The sequence below is a fragment of the Corvus kubaryi genome, unplaced genomic scaffold, assembly GCF_017639235.1.
Source record: "Corvus kubaryi isolate FWS band 111438036 unplaced genomic scaffold, C.kubaryi_AGA036_p1.0 136, whole genome shotgun sequence".
Classification (NCBI taxonomy): Eukaryota; Metazoa; Chordata; class Aves; order Passeriformes; family Corvidae; genus Corvus; species Corvus kubaryi.
In genome coordinates, this window is record NW_024580670.1 from 5799297 (window position 1) to 5815726 (window position 16430).

General features: G+C 44.8%; 1 protein-coding gene across 1 annotated transcript in view; it reads left to right on the top strand.

Annotated features, from left to right (window-relative positions):
* LRIG1 (leucine rich repeats and immunoglobulin like domains 1) overlaps positions 1–16430 on the top strand; it is a gene marked incomplete at its 5' end in the record, with an annotated part of 92639 nt that overhangs the window by 53258 nt on the left and 22951 nt on the right. The window contains 5 exons of the mRNA XM_042053808.1: positions 5701–5838; positions 6789–6932; positions 9181–9324; positions 10148–10291; positions 14812–14955. Coding sequence (XP_041909742.1) covers positions 5701–5838; positions 6789–6932; positions 9181–9324; positions 10148–10291; positions 14812–14955 — 714 coding nt within the window. The remainder of the gene's footprint in view (positions 1–5700; positions 5839–6788; positions 6933–9180; positions 9325–10147; positions 10292–14811; positions 14956–16430) is intronic.

Here is a 16430-nt window from a genome sequence, read left to right on the forward strand (position 1 = left end):
CAGTGGGGCCGTTCCCATAAGTACATACAGTGTGTTTGTGCTGGATAAAAATACACATTCTTGTGACAGTCCAAAATCTTGTGCCTCATGGATTATTCTGGAAAGGCTGATAAGACAATGCAAAGTGTCAGACAACTAGTGGGGGTTTCCAGAGCACTTGGGAAGTGTGAGGGCTCATGCACAGCCAGTTCAGTTCTTCTGGGAAGGTCTCATATGAAGAGCTAGAGGATGATGTGGCACAGACTTCCAGCATGTCACCTGCATGTTTACTTCATCTTCTGCTGCAGAGGTGGCTTCACTCTACTCCAAGGCAGACATTTCACAGGCTACAGTAGAGAAAAAAATTTTCTGAAATAAGTCTTTGGAAGTAAAATTTATAAATAAAATGTTAAAATCATATAAGAAGTTCTGCACTGATAAATTGTTTGAACTTTGAGTCAAAGCTGATGTGCAGGTCCTGAGGACATTGTTCCCCTTCCTTCTTTCCATACGTTAATAAAAATCACTCAAGAGATCTCCGATTATTGACTGTAATAAGGTGACCAGGAACAGCAGAAACATTGATATTGCTGCTGTTGTAAAGACAAATTCATCTTCCAGATTATCATTTACCCTCCTTGCCTGTTAGGAAAATTGCTCAGGCAATTGCATTGCACTCTACTCTGAAACCATGATTTTATTTATCAGTTTTTGAGTTTGTGTAGTGAGTGATGGGCTAAAATCAAATGGCAAATCATGTAAGGTGAAAGCTTAGGAATCCATGTCTTTGATCTTCTGTGTTTCTAGGAGGATCAGTACTGGATCTCCATCTCCTCTGAGCTGAGGAGGAGGAGGGCAGGTAGTTCCAGGCATGTGTTAGTCACAGTGTATGTGATCCATCTCCGGTTACTCTGCCTTTGAAGTCCCTCTCTTTGCGTGGCCAGTCTCTGGCACCAAACCTTGCCTGTCCTTCAGTAGCAAACCCCATAACTCACTCTGATTCCAGCATTTCATTACTTCAATACTTTGTCAGTATGGAAATACTAACCAAACCCTGAACGTTTTAAATCTATCCTATCTCTTTCTAGTCCTGTGATCTCCCTCGTACGCTAATTTTGAAAATGTGCTGGCATATTAACAGAACCCTGCCCGAGGTGTGGAGCCCCTCTTTAGAAGCTCGATTTTATTTTTGATGCCTATAACAGGTGCTGGTTTAATAGGTTTGCTGTATTACAGCTTTCCTTTTTCTCTGGTGAGCCCGGCCAGATCTGTAAGCTGACACTACATGAAGGCCAGGCATGTGACTTCTCCCTGACTTTAGCCTCCCTTCACACCGAACATTTGCGCTGCAGACTCGCAGCAGCTACGGCAGCCTTAATTCAAGCTCTCTCTAAACCAGGAGGTTTTGGGCTGATTTAAATGCAATGCCAAGCCCCTCACGCATTCCCATCCGGGGGTCTGCTTGCTTGGATTTTCCGCTGTCAGCTTTCGAGTGGGCAGCACCTGGGGGGAGTGAATGTGGCTCAAACAGCAAAGGAATGTGTTTGTGCTGCTCTTTGCATCCATTTCACGCGAGGAGGTTGAAGCTACAGTATAAATTAAACTGAGTGGCGTTTCTCCTTGCTTGCTGCAAAGAGGAAGGTGAATTCTTCCCCTGTTAGGTCTGGTGGAAAATGTTTCACAGCCTGTTTATCAAATAAATATTCACAAAGACGCTTCAAATGAGGAAACACATCGGGATTAAAGTGTAACTTTACCTCTAAAATACAAGCTGAGATTCCTGGAAATGCTGCAAGCCTTTGACTTTGCGCCACCTGTTATTTTCCTGCCGCCCCCTTCAGCTCCCTCCCGACAGAGAGCAAACCCAAACACGCTTTGGCTTCGCTGGAACGTTCTGCTTGTTTTTCTCAGCCCAGAGGAGCAGAGAGCGCGCGTTTGCTTCCTCATGGGGTCCTCATGGGCTTGGTTCAGCAAAGAACTGGCTGAGGTTAGTCCAAATCTCCTGTAAGCCCAAGAAGTCTGTCCAAGGGCGGTGCAAAGTGCAAGGGCTAAGAGGCTGTGCTACCTCAGGGTGTTGAACTGGGATTCAGGTGGGTTAAACTGAGGGGCTGGAGCAGCTCTGCCCAGCTCTCCTCTCCCTCTGCGGCTGTAGCTGGTGCTGACCCGAGGATGAAGAAGTTCCTGAACAAGTGCCATGTGTACAGAGTGTAAAAGTGATCATTGCTGACTCCAAGTTACCTTAGCTTGGCATGGAGGTGTTACAGTTCCAGGTCTGCATTAGCTGCAGATGAGGTGTCTCTGGGAATGACGTTGGGTGTGAACTTGGAAGTTCAGTTGTTTTAGCCAGATCCTCCCATATTCATAAACAAACCTAAATGGACTTGGACAGGCTCCTTAGTTCCTATGATTTCTTTTTCACTTGAGCTTCTTTCACTCTGGATTTTCAGTCCTCAGCACAGGCTGCATTATCCTAGCTGGATAGTCCTTTTCCATGCACATTGGAAAGCCAGAGGTAGAGAGGGGTTAACTTGCCCAAAGCAGATGAGTCGGTGCCAGAGCTGGGAATAGAAACCAAGAGACTTGGCTCCCACTCCAGGCTCTAATTGCACAATCTCACATTGAAGCCCTGTCATTGTATACTCTTGAGGTAACACTGGCTGAAGTGAGGCAGGGAAAGCTGTTTCCAGGCTGTGATGCCTACGGAGTGGGGAGAGGAAAAGACACCTGGAGGTGTTGGTTGTGCAAGCACCAATTATTTGTGCTTTAACGCCTGGTTTTGGCAATTGGTACTAAAATCTGATCTGTCACGTTTGAAGCCAACCCAGTGTGAAGTGGTTGGGAAAAATCCAGCCCTTTTCCAGTCAGTGATAAAGGGGAGAGGCAAATTCATAACATTGCTGGTCCTTTTTTTTCTGTAAAACACCCTTGCGATGAACAGGGGAACAAAGGCAGGAGAGCTGAGAGGATCCAAGTAGTAAGAGTAAGGGTTAAATCACATTTGGGCTCTTAACAAAAGAATGAAAAATAAATTGTAATCAAGCTAGTAAAAGGTTTGGGTGATGTTGCCTTCATATCACATGTTTTTTTCCTGTGTAAAATAACGTATCCATCTCATCTGCCAGCTGCAGCACATGAAAAGTAAGAGGCAAACAGAAGTCACCTGGAAACTGCGAATGTGGCTCAAACAAAATAGTTCTTTCCTGTCCTTTTCTTCCCTTCTTCGAGTCTGTCTTCTGGGACGGGCTGGGAGATCTGGCAGGCGGGCACAGTGGATATATGTTGAGCAACCAAAGCACAGAAATATTAATACTCCAAAAAAATAACATTGGCTTCTGAAGAGCATTTCATGTCCAAATTCACTCTGTGCTCTCAGTCCCTTGCAGACTTAACTGCCCTGTGCAGGGATTGTCAGGTGATTTATAGATTCTCCATGTTCATTTGTACAAGCCTTCATTTCCTGTTAATTTACAGCCAGATTCATCTCAGCCATCACAGCTTAGATGAGATCAGAGCTGAACTCACAGCCCCTGCTTCAGGAGAGCTCCAGAAAATGTGCTCGTGGTTTGCTTTCAGTTATGTCTGTGTTGAGGTCCTTTCCTGAATCAGGCTTGGACACACATTTAATGGGCGCTCTTCTTTTGAGGAGGAAAAAAAGATTAAAATTTCTGAACTTGTGATTCTACTGATCAAGTTAATTGAAAAAGAAACTAGTCCTGGGGGGAAAGAAATTCCTCTTGTCCATGTGTTTAGTTAATGGAGGTCACAAAATTCTGGGTATAGTGATTTTTCCTGTATTTTAGTCTCCCCGTACTCTAAATTCAGTGTACCTCTGTTCTACTAGGTGCATGGATGTGAAAATTCAGACTTTATTCCTAGCTGTAAATGAATATTGGTCATTTGGATAGCAGCCATGTCATTGCCTTTGAAACAGTTTGTGGTTGTGGAGACCTGTGTGCCAGTAACCCATGGAATAACCAGTTTGGAGACATAAATTATGACTTTCCTTTGATTTTTCTTGACACCTTGTTGCATTGTATTAGCAGCACACTGCTATGGAGCTGTAAAATTTATCCTTAATGTTTTCTGGGCCTGCACTGAATTAATTATCATTTAAACTCTTCAGTCAAAGTAGTGTTTCTGTGCCTGTTTCCCCCAGCGTTAAGCCAGGGCCATGTGCTGGCTGTTTAAAGGGTGAGTCTCCCAAAAGTAAATTGTTCTGGGGTTGCAGATTTTACAGTTTTCCTGTTGCGGACACCAGCAAATGTTGTGGTGAAAAAATCTGGTTTTAATAACAGGGAGGGTAAAGGAGCAGATCACGGTGTGGGGAGCAGGTCCCATGACATGTGCTGTTGCCATTTGCTGCCAAAGGGAGGAGGTTTTCTTCAAAAGGGGCTTGTCTGAACCACTGGGAGAGCCTTGAATGGGGGTGAAGCTGGAGAAGATGGGCTCCTAAACAGCTGTGAGCTTCAGTGCCTGAAAGGCTGTGGTTGGACATCCCTCAGTTTTTCGTTTTTAAGAGCTGATGCTCTGTCAGGGGAGCTGGGACTTGCATTCAGGAGTGCTTTCATTGGCTGCTGTCCCCTCCTCTGCTTACCCAGTAGGTAGCTGGATGGATTAAGGCACAGGACTTGTCTGAACTCTCTCTACTATCTCTTATTATTCAGCAAGTTCCCAAGTGTCTGGTGAGTGTCTCCGTTTGGAGTGCCTCACTCAAAGCCTTGCCAGTAATATCAGTGACTGGTCTAAATTCACATCAGGCATGTGCTCTGCCTCCTGTGACTAATGCACAATGTATTTTTTTAATTGATTACTGTTCTCTACTGACTCAGGCCAGAAAGGAGTCAGAGGAAAGAACTCGGTGGAAGGGTGATTTTTACTTAGACCTTGTTGAATACAGATGAAGTCTAAAGGTTAAAGGTATTTAACTGTTCAGTGGCTGTGGAAGCCCTGAGGGCGGTTGGCAGGACCTTCTCTAAAGGAAAACCTTAGATTGAATCCCTCAGGCTGTCCTGGTAAGGCAACAAACACAGGTGAGTGCAGGGTCTGATCCTGCAGTCGGTGCTTGGGCAGGCACTGGCACTGCAGAGCTGTCCTAATCCTACAGTGGGACAAAAGTAGCAAAAGATGAGGAAACGCCTGCAAGAACATTTGCAAGACTTCTTATTTGTGTGTGTTACAAATTGTTGTAACATAGTGCAAAGATGGGAATTTTCAGAAGAATACTTAGGAATTAAGAATGTTATGTAACTTCTGTTGAGTTTGTATTTACTTATTTGTTTCCTTCTCTGAAAGTCCCATTCTCTGAATAAAGCCTTGGCAGGTTGGTTAAACCACTGATCTGCACTCCTTGCCTTTGGGATTCAAAACCAGCCCTGTAGTCCTTGCACGTAACAAATCCAGTTTGGAAGTGCAGGCTTGTAGGAGAACGAGCCCAGCTTAATGGAAGAAAAACTGATGAGTGGAGTGAAGGGTTCTGTAGAAGGAAAAAAGTGTCTGGAAGCCTGCAGATACCTGTGAGCTGGTCTCTAGCCAGAGGAGCAGCGAGGGGATTAGGGAATGTCTCTCTGGAGTGGGTTTCTCCTCAGACAGCTGTTGAAAACTCACCATAACTCTGAGTGTACAAACTCGGGGCCAGCCTGGGGGCCTGCTGCAGCCTCGGATATTCTTTCTGTTTTTCTAAGAGAACTAAATAGTCTCTTTTTCTCCTCCTGACTGTTTCAGGCATCACAACAGGATCCGCAGCATTGAAGCCAGTCAACTGCAGCCCTACGTTACCCTGGAAACATTGGACCTGAGTTTCAATGACATCACGGAAATCCGAAACGGCTGCTTTCCACAGGGACTTCACATAAAGGAGCTGTGAGTTTTTCTTGTTGGGAACTGCTTTTGTTGAGTTACCACAGCGGAGAAAAGGGCCTCAAACCTTTAAAAAAAGAAGTAATGAACATAAGAAGTATGGGATTTTTTGTCAGGATTTTAAGTGCAAAGGAGAGCTAGAAGGCAGCATATTGTCACTATTGTCAGGTTATTTTTTGAGTGCTGTTTCTGATGTAGCTATAAAGAATGCAGATTATTATTAATTGTGTTGCAGAGAAAAGGTATCCTTCATCCTTCAGGTGTGGGTGTCTTTACAACTGCAAACCCATGTGCATTAAGGAGAGTGGAGAGAGAACAACTATTTCATCATTAAAGTGGCTTCTGAATATTGAGAACAGAAATGTCTCTGATTATTTGAAGAAAATGGGGTCAAGCAGAATAACACCCCCCCCCCCCCCAGGAGGATGTTTGCCTATTCAGAGAGACATAAAATAATCTGTATTTTAGGTACCTTTGAAGAGGTGCAGCAAATAGTCTGCCTGCATTAAAGTTTACACTCAAGTTTGTGCTCCTGGTTGCAAGAGGGTGTAAGAGAGTGGTGGTGTGACTGATGTTTGCCTGTTGGCCTGCAAAAACAGCCCCCTGTGGCTAAGACTAGGATCTAAATAAGAAACACCTCTGGGACAGATACTGAGGTGAAAATGGGGAATGAATAGCATCATCCTGCACTGGAATAGTCTCCAGTTTCTGGCTTCCACTCCTGATTGCCTTGTGCAAGTAGGAGGATGTCAGGGAGCTCTTTGGAAGTGCCCAGCAATTCTCCACATTCATCACAGGCTCTGGGAAAGGCCCTGTGCCCTTTGTGCAGACAGAAATCCAGCTGGTTTGAAGCCATCTCTCTAGTTTCACCAGCTTGTCTGGAGACCAACTAAATGCTGATAAAAGCTGATTTCTGACAGAACTGTTCATTTTTCTGCTGTGATTTATTGCAGCTACCTGGGGAGCAACAGAATCAGCACCCTGGAGCCTGGTGCTTTTGATAGCCTGTCACGGTCCCTGCTAACACTTCGTCTGAGTAAAAACAGGATCACTCAGCTTCCTGTCAAGGCGTTCAGGCTGCCCAGGCTAATACAACTGTGAGTACAAATGTCCACTTTAATTAAGCTCAGCCACACTTTATGGAGTCAAAATGTCCGTGGGGATATGCACACCAAATGTCACCCTTCCTCACCTACTATCTATAAAATGTAGAATCCAGTCTGCAGCAGTCCTCTGCCAGCTTCTAGTAAGGCACTCTGGGAGAGGGTCCTTTTTGTCTTGTAGCTCTTGGCTTTTCAGGCCATTGTTTGGATCAGGTGGGGAGGGAGGGAGGGATGCTGCAGCAGACATCAGCATCTTTTGCACTTGACAGAGTGAGACTAACCCATTCCCTTGCAAGTTGCTGGTGTCTGTGGTGTAAGAGAGGTTTGCAAGACGTTTCTATTGAGAATGACAGAACTCAGCTGCCATGTTAGCGTTTCAAGACCACACAGGTATCTTTATGTGACAATAAAAAAGCAGTGAGGGAAGGTTGTTAAACTGTGAGGTGATATTTGGGCAGAGAAAATTGCAGCTCAGATGAGTTAACACACACACAGTTGTTGTTCTGCCTGCATGGGGACACACAGATATCTGCAGCTATAAACGTGCTTCATGTGTAAAAAAGTAGCACTAATGGTTGAGCTTTTCCCTTCTGCTGCTGTTGGAGAAACGGGCACAGACTAAGGCTCCTTGCAATCTTTCCATCAAATTTGATAGGCAGGAGGTCCACCTCTGTCTGTTAACATGAAGTCCACAAATGCTGTTGGAACTTGCACCTCTAAGTGGCAACCTCTTGACTGAGAGACAAATCCTTAAGCCAGGGTGTGCCCAAGGAATGTGTGTGCCTTTGTGTCTGCATACATGCAGGATTTATGGCCAGTTTGGGATTGGATAGGGGGACACAATAGCATATGCATCTGAAAAGTCTGTCGCCTCTCAGTTGGAAGTTACTGTCCATTGAGTGAGGGCTTCTAATTCACTGTGTTTGACTGCATCGTGTGCAGAGCTGTAATAAAAACAACTCAGTCTGTTTAGGAACACAGCTTGCACTGAGAGATGGAATAATTGGTACTCTTAATGACAGCCTCAGAGCTGGTTGTTTAACTCTACAGATAAACATGAATGAATTGCAAGTTATCCAGATTGGTGTGTTGTAGAATTTGTGTACAGTTCTTTTCCTGGCAAAGCCTGTTTCACTAATAGCCCAGGAAATGCAGTACGACAAGGGACTTTAGGCCTGCAAAATCTTTATTGCTTACTTGACTTTAATTACACTCAACTTGAGTGCAAGTTCAACATTGTTTTTTTAGGCAGTTGAAAAGTAAGCTTAAAGTCTCTATGGCTTCTTCATCTTTTCCAAAACAAGTTCGGATGTTGTAACTTCCACCATTTTCCTCAACACAAACACTGAATAGGGAACTATCTTTAGCTTAATCTTGTATGTGTGGAAAAGTATCAATTTTAAAAGCTCCAGCTTCAGCTTTTAGTGCATGGTGTTGAAGTTTTCCACTGATTTTACAGAATTGGATTTTCACCTGGTATATGTGGGTCAAGCAATCCATAAGACTGATGTAGGTTGCTAAAGTGTGCTGTTATGATGTTCATATTGCTATTCAGAAAAAAGATATTGCCAACATTTAGGGGTCCTTCCCCACCCATGGAAACTAAAAATAAATTTAATGAACCAGGCTGGAAATCTTTGTACACAGAAAATAGTAAGACTACATTGTTATTGGAAACAACTTCTTTCACTCTTTATTAGTTTCTGATAGTAGAAAAAAAAAGTGACATTTGTCAGAAAGCTGAAAGCTTTCCTTTCAAACTTGGCCATAAAGTTTCCTCTTGGGCCCACCCTTTTGGGGCACCTGCATGTTTCAGAGCACCTTTTTACTGGACAATTACAAGTCCTGTAAAAACAATGGGTTGTAAGGGAAATAATGCCGACGTTTGAGTGTTCTGGTTCAAATGGTGTCTGCACTTGAGGGAGGATGAAGTGTGAAAATTGATGAGAAGGATCAATGGCTTAAAAGAAATGCAGAGAGAGGAGGGATGAAGAGGAATTGCTGCACTCTGTTATTTCTCTGTAGTGAAAGTCTGTCCCAGGGTGAGTTTGTTTAAGCGATCGCACCCAGCTGCCTTTCCTGCATAGCTCTTGGATTGAAAGTTTCCGGTGCTCTTCTGCTGTCTCCTGGGAACCACTGACAGAGGAGTTGTTGGCATTGCTGTCCCCATTGTGTGCTGCACAGATGAATTCGTGAGAAAGGACTGGGGTTTAATAAACTTGTATGGCCTTGGTGATTTTAGGGAGCTGAACCGGAATCGCATCCGCCTGATTGAAGGCCTGACGTTCCAGGGACTGGACAGCCTGGAAGTCCTGAAACTCCAGCGCAACAACATCAGCAAATTGACTGATGGGGCTTTCTGGGGACTAGCCAAAATGCAGATTCTGTAAGTTGGAGAAATGGGCTCTTTTCCCTTAAACAGCCTCAGCTTCAGCTGCTGTCACATCCTTCTCTTCGTTTTAGCAGAGATCTGTGGGCACCTATTCCACTTCTCGTGCTTCTTTCTTTGTCCTGCTTGCTCAGAGTTGCTGCACCAGCTGTTTAGTTGACCTACAGTTTAAAAAAGCTCACTGCTTCACCAGGTGTTCAATAAAAAGAGTATTGTTTTTTTAAGCTGTGACACTATTCCTTTGAAAGTCTGACTATTTGAACAATCAGCATTGATCTCAATTGGTCTTTAAATATCTGGCTTCTGCAAATTTGTTTTGACTGATATATGGAAACTCTGTGTTGCAGACAGGATTATTCTACCTCTTGGGATACCTGGAAACCAAGCTGGCCATTCTTAGTGATGTTTTCTTTCCATACCAGAGAATATTGATTAGAAGTTGCAGAGAAATACCTGAAGCTTCCAACACACTTGGCTTTTAGGTGTGTTTGCAAGGTCCCAGATGATGAAGGCAGCATATTTCTGGGTGCTGCTGTCACACAGCTGAGACTCTGCAAATACAAACTTGAATGGGATGCTTTAAGCCCAGTTTATTTGCAGTGGAGCTTCTCTCTGCAGTCACATCTCCTCCTGGGCATTTCCTTTGTGTTGTCCTTGAATTTCTATCCTTTGTTTGACAAGAAATGCCCACACATGCATGCGTCCATGGGTATGCAGGAAGGTGTGTACGAATGGCAAAAATCCCAGTTATTTTTGGAAATCCTTTCAGCATTTGACCAGTGCTGCTTATCTGTCAATTCCTTCTGATTTTTTTCCACAGCCATCTGGAATATAACAGCCTGACAGAAGTGAACAGTGGCTCTCTCTATGGCCTCTCCTCTCTGCACCAGCTTCACCTCAGCAACAACTCCATATCCCGCATCAACCCCGATGGCTGGAGCTTCTGCCAGAAGCTGCATGAGCTGTAAGCTGGTTTCTGTTGTGTTGTGTAATGTTGGCAGGAGAGACGGGAGTGAGGAATTTTCTCAAGGCTTACAGCTCCCACTGTATCAACCTGTAGAAATGCAGGAACTGCAGGTTCCTAAGTGATGCCCTTGTTATTTATGATGTTACAACCTTCAGAGCATCTGGTTAAAATACATTTGCACCAGAAACAAAGGCTAGAACCCACTAAAAATGCACAGTGCCCAAAGACCTGGAGAGCTTATGAGCTGTGGCTTGCCAGCATTTTTAGCTAGCGAGTTACAAGACTTGTAACTTGCCATAAAATAACTCTGCAGCCTGAAGGAAGCTTTGCTTTATCTTCTGTATTTACAAAGAACAATCATGCTTTCAACCAGCAAAGATTTGGCCCTTTAAAGGCAGTTCTCCTTATTTCTCCTGTTTACACTTTATCCTTTCTGTAGGGTTCAGTTGCTGAAAAGTAAATACATTGGCTTTGCTCTCCTGAGGTTTCCAGCTGTGAATACAGCCTGATAAATGAAAGAAAGCCTTGCTGCTGAGGGCAGCCCCACAAGAGTGTCTTCTGGGTCTGTGACACTGCTCAAAGCCTTTTTGAAGAGACAGACATGGGTGCCTGCAGTATTTACAGAAGTAGCTGTTATCCCCTTGGTGGGACTGTGGAAAGATTCACTTTTTTCTTTGGAGAACTTGACACGTGGTCAGTGGAACTGGAATTCATTCTGCTTGGTGCAGGGAAATGTTAGATGTTGTTAGGGATTCTCCTATCCACCAAAAAGCAGAATAGTAAAGCAGCTTCCTGCTGCCAGAGGTCTCACTCTGCTCTCCTACTAGAGGTTGGTATGTGCCCACTCAGCTGTGAGTCCCAAAACTTCTGGGCTGTGGATTCAGAGATAGGTGGACATGACACATGTAATTTCTTTAAGTTTAGAATTAACATGCCAGCCCTGTGATCTTCTGTTGAACCCAAATCATTCGTTCAGGCGTTGGTTATTTTTTGGGGGCACAAGGAAGTACTCTATTTTTGGTTTTAGTGAAATACATGTGTGATTGTTAAATTACCTAATTTTTCAAATTGCTGCAGAACTGCACATGCCTGACACAGTTCTGTGGACAGCTGCAGTTCCTTCATGTGTAGATCCTCACATGATATTTTGCTAGATTAAGGCAGTGTTAATGGAGAGATCTTCAAGGCAAGAGATCAGAACTGGAACTGTGCTCTGTGGTTTGCTAAAATCTGAAGCATCAAAAAAAGGCGAACCTGCCTTGCCAAGGCACTTACAGTTGAATCCTTGTAACAGCCAAATGCAGATTGCTGTACTGCACAGCTCTGAGAGCTTTCTGCTCTCAGGACCAAATATCTGGTGCCTGTGCTGAGCTTCACTTCAGCCTGGGTTAGATGGGATGGGTAAAGCCCGTCTGCACCTTTCAGGGCTAAGCTTGTCTTCTCTACCTGACACTGTCTTGCAAACCCTCAAGGTTTAGGTTGGAGTTGCATGTCATGCTGAGTCCTTTTTCTCAGGTACAGATTGGGATCTCATCCAACATGCAGTTCTAACAGTGAGCTGTCCTGTCTTAGAAGCAGTAATTGCAGAAACTCGGGTGCAGGCCTCACTCATGCTGGTGCAGGATGGGGTAGATTTGGAAAATGCCCGGTGGTGTGAGGTGGTATGAGCCACTGGGGTGTGCCTGATCTGCCAGGCAGGATTGTGCTGCCGTTTGAGGCCAGAGACACAGTCACAGAGATGAGAAAGGTGATTGTGTGGGTGTTAGCACATCCCCGCAAAGTACTACAAGCTCTTGCAGGTGTTGCCTTTAGGGTAAGGCTGCTGCAGGGAGCCATCAGATCTCCAAACTGAAACTCTCACAGCCAGAGAGTACCTGTAGAAGAGGTCTGTGCTGAAATTCAAGGGTGAGGAAAGGAAGCCATAGATACATCTAGACTGACTCTTGCACTTTGTTATCTGTGTATGTTTCATTCCTCATGGAAAGATCCTTGCTCACCTCCACTGTTGCTAAATCTACTGGGTTTCAGTTACCAGAAAACACTGTGGTTGTACAGGGAATGAATTTCAAAGTCTTCTAAGGAGGGAGTTGGTCATCTGAAGGAGGAGTTTTCTCTCATTCAGTTGCTGGGACAAAATGTGACCCCAAGGCTCTGGTCTGATTTAAAAGCTGACAAGGAAAGAAAGCACTTGCCTTGTTATGAGCATGAGAAAGGGCTGATTGTATTCACCAGTCAGGTGCTAGAGCATCAGTATCATGGAAGAAACCACAGTGGGAGCACAGGATTTCATCAGAGGTAAATGGTGCCTTGCCTGCTGGGTCTCTCCCTTTTTACCTGTAGCTTGGTCAATGGGAATGAAGTATGTTAGATGTACCTGGTCCAGAACAGGCTGGCAGCAGCAGCCCCAGCTGCACAACAGGGTTCTGGTTAACCCCTTTCTGTACCAATTTTGGCATGGTGCTCAGGGAGCTGCTCTCCCACTTCTTGCCAAAAGGGTTGTGTAGACAAACATTGCCATTTATTCATTCCAGTGATTTCTCACTGGTAGAGAGATGCCAAGGTCAGGGAAGCAGCAGAGATCTGCTGGCTTCTCTCAACCAGATAATCCACACTGCTGAGGGGGGAAACCTGATGTTTTGCGAATTGGCCTGTCCTGTGGCAGGAAGCAGAGCCCAATGTTGAAGAAGCTACCGCCAGGTGCAATCGCTTCTGGAACCTTCCATGTGGTGACACCATTGAGAGAGTCTCCAAGTCCTGCTGCTGTCTGTCCATCTTGGGGTGACATCAGAACAAACAGAGGGAATGTGCCTTCACCAGTTGTGGCAGGAACTCTTATGTGTAGAATCAAAAGGAACTATATATTTTCTCAGTCAGGTTTAGGATTACTTTGAACAATTTTTTTTTTAAGCCAAATTCTTTAATCGCAGGTGAAGACATAATTTTGACCAGATGCCAGTTCTTCATAACTAACACTCTAGCTTCTTTAGGAATGAAGGTATGTTGTCCCATACCTTCAAACTCATTAATCTTTGCTGAATTTTCTCCAGAGCTTGCCCTCTGCCCACTCACACAGCTAAAAGATTGCACGTTTGCCAAGTAAATGACGCTCTCAGTGCTTTGGAGTATGTGTCTGTTTTGACTTAGGTTTTGGCTTTGCAGTGAGTTTCATGCAAGCCCTAGACACATTTTTAAGCAGACTCATTAACAGGCAGTACTAGAAGAGGAATTTGGAGGTTTCAAACTCAGTGAAATTTTTTTCTTGTTGTCCATACAGTGAAAGATTTCAGTGCTTGTTCAAAGCTGCCTAACTCCACTTTTTCAAAAGTTGAGCAGCCCAAACTGTCATATCTTTTGAAGTGAGTTGTACGTCTCGGTCACTAAGAAGGTTGTTTTGAAAATCTGGTGCCTGCTGCTACTCTGAGAGGTCCCTCATTCGACAGTCCAAGCTGGCTTTCCACAGCAGGGCTTTATTCTGGATAGAAGGTCGTTGCACAGTGTGTGAGGAGACTGCAGTGGCTTGTAGCTTCCCAATGCCTGCCCTCAGTGTCACGTCTCCAAAGCCTCATCTGCACCTTGCTGGGAGAGAAAAGCAGCTGCCTTCCTGCCAGCTTCCAAACTGCAGCAGGAGTAGTGTTTAAAAACAATCTCCCACACCAGAGATAATACAGGCAAGGGGAAGAGATAGATGGAAAACTAGGAAAAAAACCAACCCTCCAATAGTCTCTTGTAAGTGGAGAGGATTTAAGGCAAACAATGCTTCTTGACAAAGGGGAGTGGGAGGAAGGAAAGGTGGCTGGTTTACTACAGACACCTCCTTTCTGTGCGTGAAAAGAAGCATTCAATTGCCTTGTGGTGAAATGCTTTTGGCTCTGGACTGGGGTGGAGCAGAGGCACCCACACCCAGAGCCTGGGGCTTGCTGTGCACAAGTGCAGAACGATAAGACACCTCCTGAGTACAGAAATCTGGACCCTGCCAAGAGCGTGTGTGAACTCCAAAATCCATCTGTGTGACATCACTCTGCACCTCACAGGGTGTGGGGAACAGGGCCTGCTTTTCCCTGTAAGCCTCGGAGGGAGTCCAAATGGAAGTGAGGATTGAACACAGCCATCTGAGTGTTGCCTGTACCTGTGGGGACAGAGGGGTGGCACTCCCAGACCCTCACCCAGCTGCATGGGAGCAGGAGAAGCTCATCCCTGCTGTAGCTGACAGTGTGTGTGTTAGGCTGTTGGTCTTAGTCACTTCTGGGGCAGCCTCTCTCTGTAGAATGCACAGAAAATTTCCCCATAGCTGGGTACCAACTGCCTCCTGCTCCCTTAGTGTCATCCAGGCTTCCCAATGGGTATCTTGTGGCAATACTTGCAGGCTGCAGTCTTATTTCCTCATCCAGCTGTTATGTATGCAGCCAGTACCTCACCTCGTGTAAGGTGGTTGTGGGAGGCAGGCACTGGTTGGCTCAGAGGAGTTTGGAAAATACCAGATGGATTGACAAGGGCTGTTGTTACCTTTTTTTCCTCAGGATACTCTCCTACAACAACCTAACAAGGCTGGATGAGGGAAGCCTGGCAGACCTCGGGGGACTGCACGTGCTACGGCTGAGCCACAATTCCATCAATCATATTGCAGAAGGTGCTTTCAGGGGACTCAAAAACTTACGTGTCCTGTAAGTTGCTCTGAGCTTTTGTCAGACCACACTCATGTTCCCTCCAGTTTGTGTTCTGCTGAATGGTTCTGCTTTGGAGGTGCCTTGGGTGCCATGTCTGGCAGTTTCAGGTTTCTGAAACCACCTCAGCAGACCAGAAATCCCTGAGGTCTCATTCCTGCAGCTAATAGCAGTATTTTTCATGCTATCATATTGACTTTAATTGAAATGCTTAGAAAAGATTAGTTTCTTTTGGGTTATTCTGCACTCAAAAGGAACAGGGAATGATTCCTTCCACTGGCAACACTGGAAATTTGAATATCCTCTTAAATGTGCTATTGAGCACTTCTGTGTTGTTACTTTTTTTAGAAAAAACTGAATATTAAATACAAAATTATGGGGTAAGATGATGTTAAGAAAAAAGCAATGGCAAAACAAAGCAATGTAGAAGTTGGGCTTGGGGTCTGACTGTACCAGAAGTGTAACAACACAGGAAGCTTCACCCAGTCTTCAATCCAGTCATAGAAATAAGAAGCTTTTGCAGGTACCATGCAAGTAACTGGAAGTCTTTAATGCAGTTGGGCTCATGAAATGTTCTGTGCTCTGATTTTCATGGTAAACCCTGAAAAACCAAAAAGTTGCCAAGGGCAAAGTTTCGTGTGCCTTAATACTGAATTGCAAAATGATCCATCCAGTGCTGGCTGTGGCCATTTACCACAGACTTTTATTTTAAAGCCACTCACACAATATAATACCTGGAAATGTGACACTGGAAATGAGCTTGCTAATCCAAATACCAGCTTGTAAGGTTTTAGGAGTAGTAGAGCCCATTAGACAGATCAGTGTGACTTTCTGTGGGATGCAGCTGTACCATTATGCACTGTTAACCCAAAAGCTGCGTTAGATTGAAGTACATCTGGGCTTGTCTTATGAACATCAGAAGATGAGGAACCCAGTTCCATTTCTGCAGCTGTGTTGTCTCGGTCTCCTTACTGGAACCTGCAGGGCTGCTGGCTGCTCTCCTCCTTTCTCTGGGAGCTGCAGGCTCAGCACCTTCATCTGGCAAACCACAAAGTTCTCACAGTCCTTGTGACAGCACCAGACACATTCCCAGGCTGGTTGGGTTCAGCAAACTGATTTAATTCTTCCTTCAAAAGAAAAAGAACACACTTTGATACTTTTATTCCTCTTCAGAAGCCCATTGTGGCCTGAGTCATTAAAAGGAAATGGGAGCAGAAAGATCTCCCCTCTTTACAGGACTTTCTGCATCTTACTCTTTTCTTTATTGAAGTTCATCGTGAAGGAAGTGACTGGAAAGTGAGTTTGGGTTTTGTTTGCTTTTTTTAAACTTAAGCCAAAGCCTTTCAGCCACTGGGCATTCAGAAAGGGACCTCTCTGAGGCAGCTGTCAAGACCGGAACTAAAGGTTTCCAAAGAAAAATGGAGGAGAAGGGGAGCTGGTCGTTCTCTTTGCTCTGCAGTGAATGTGGAGCCTCT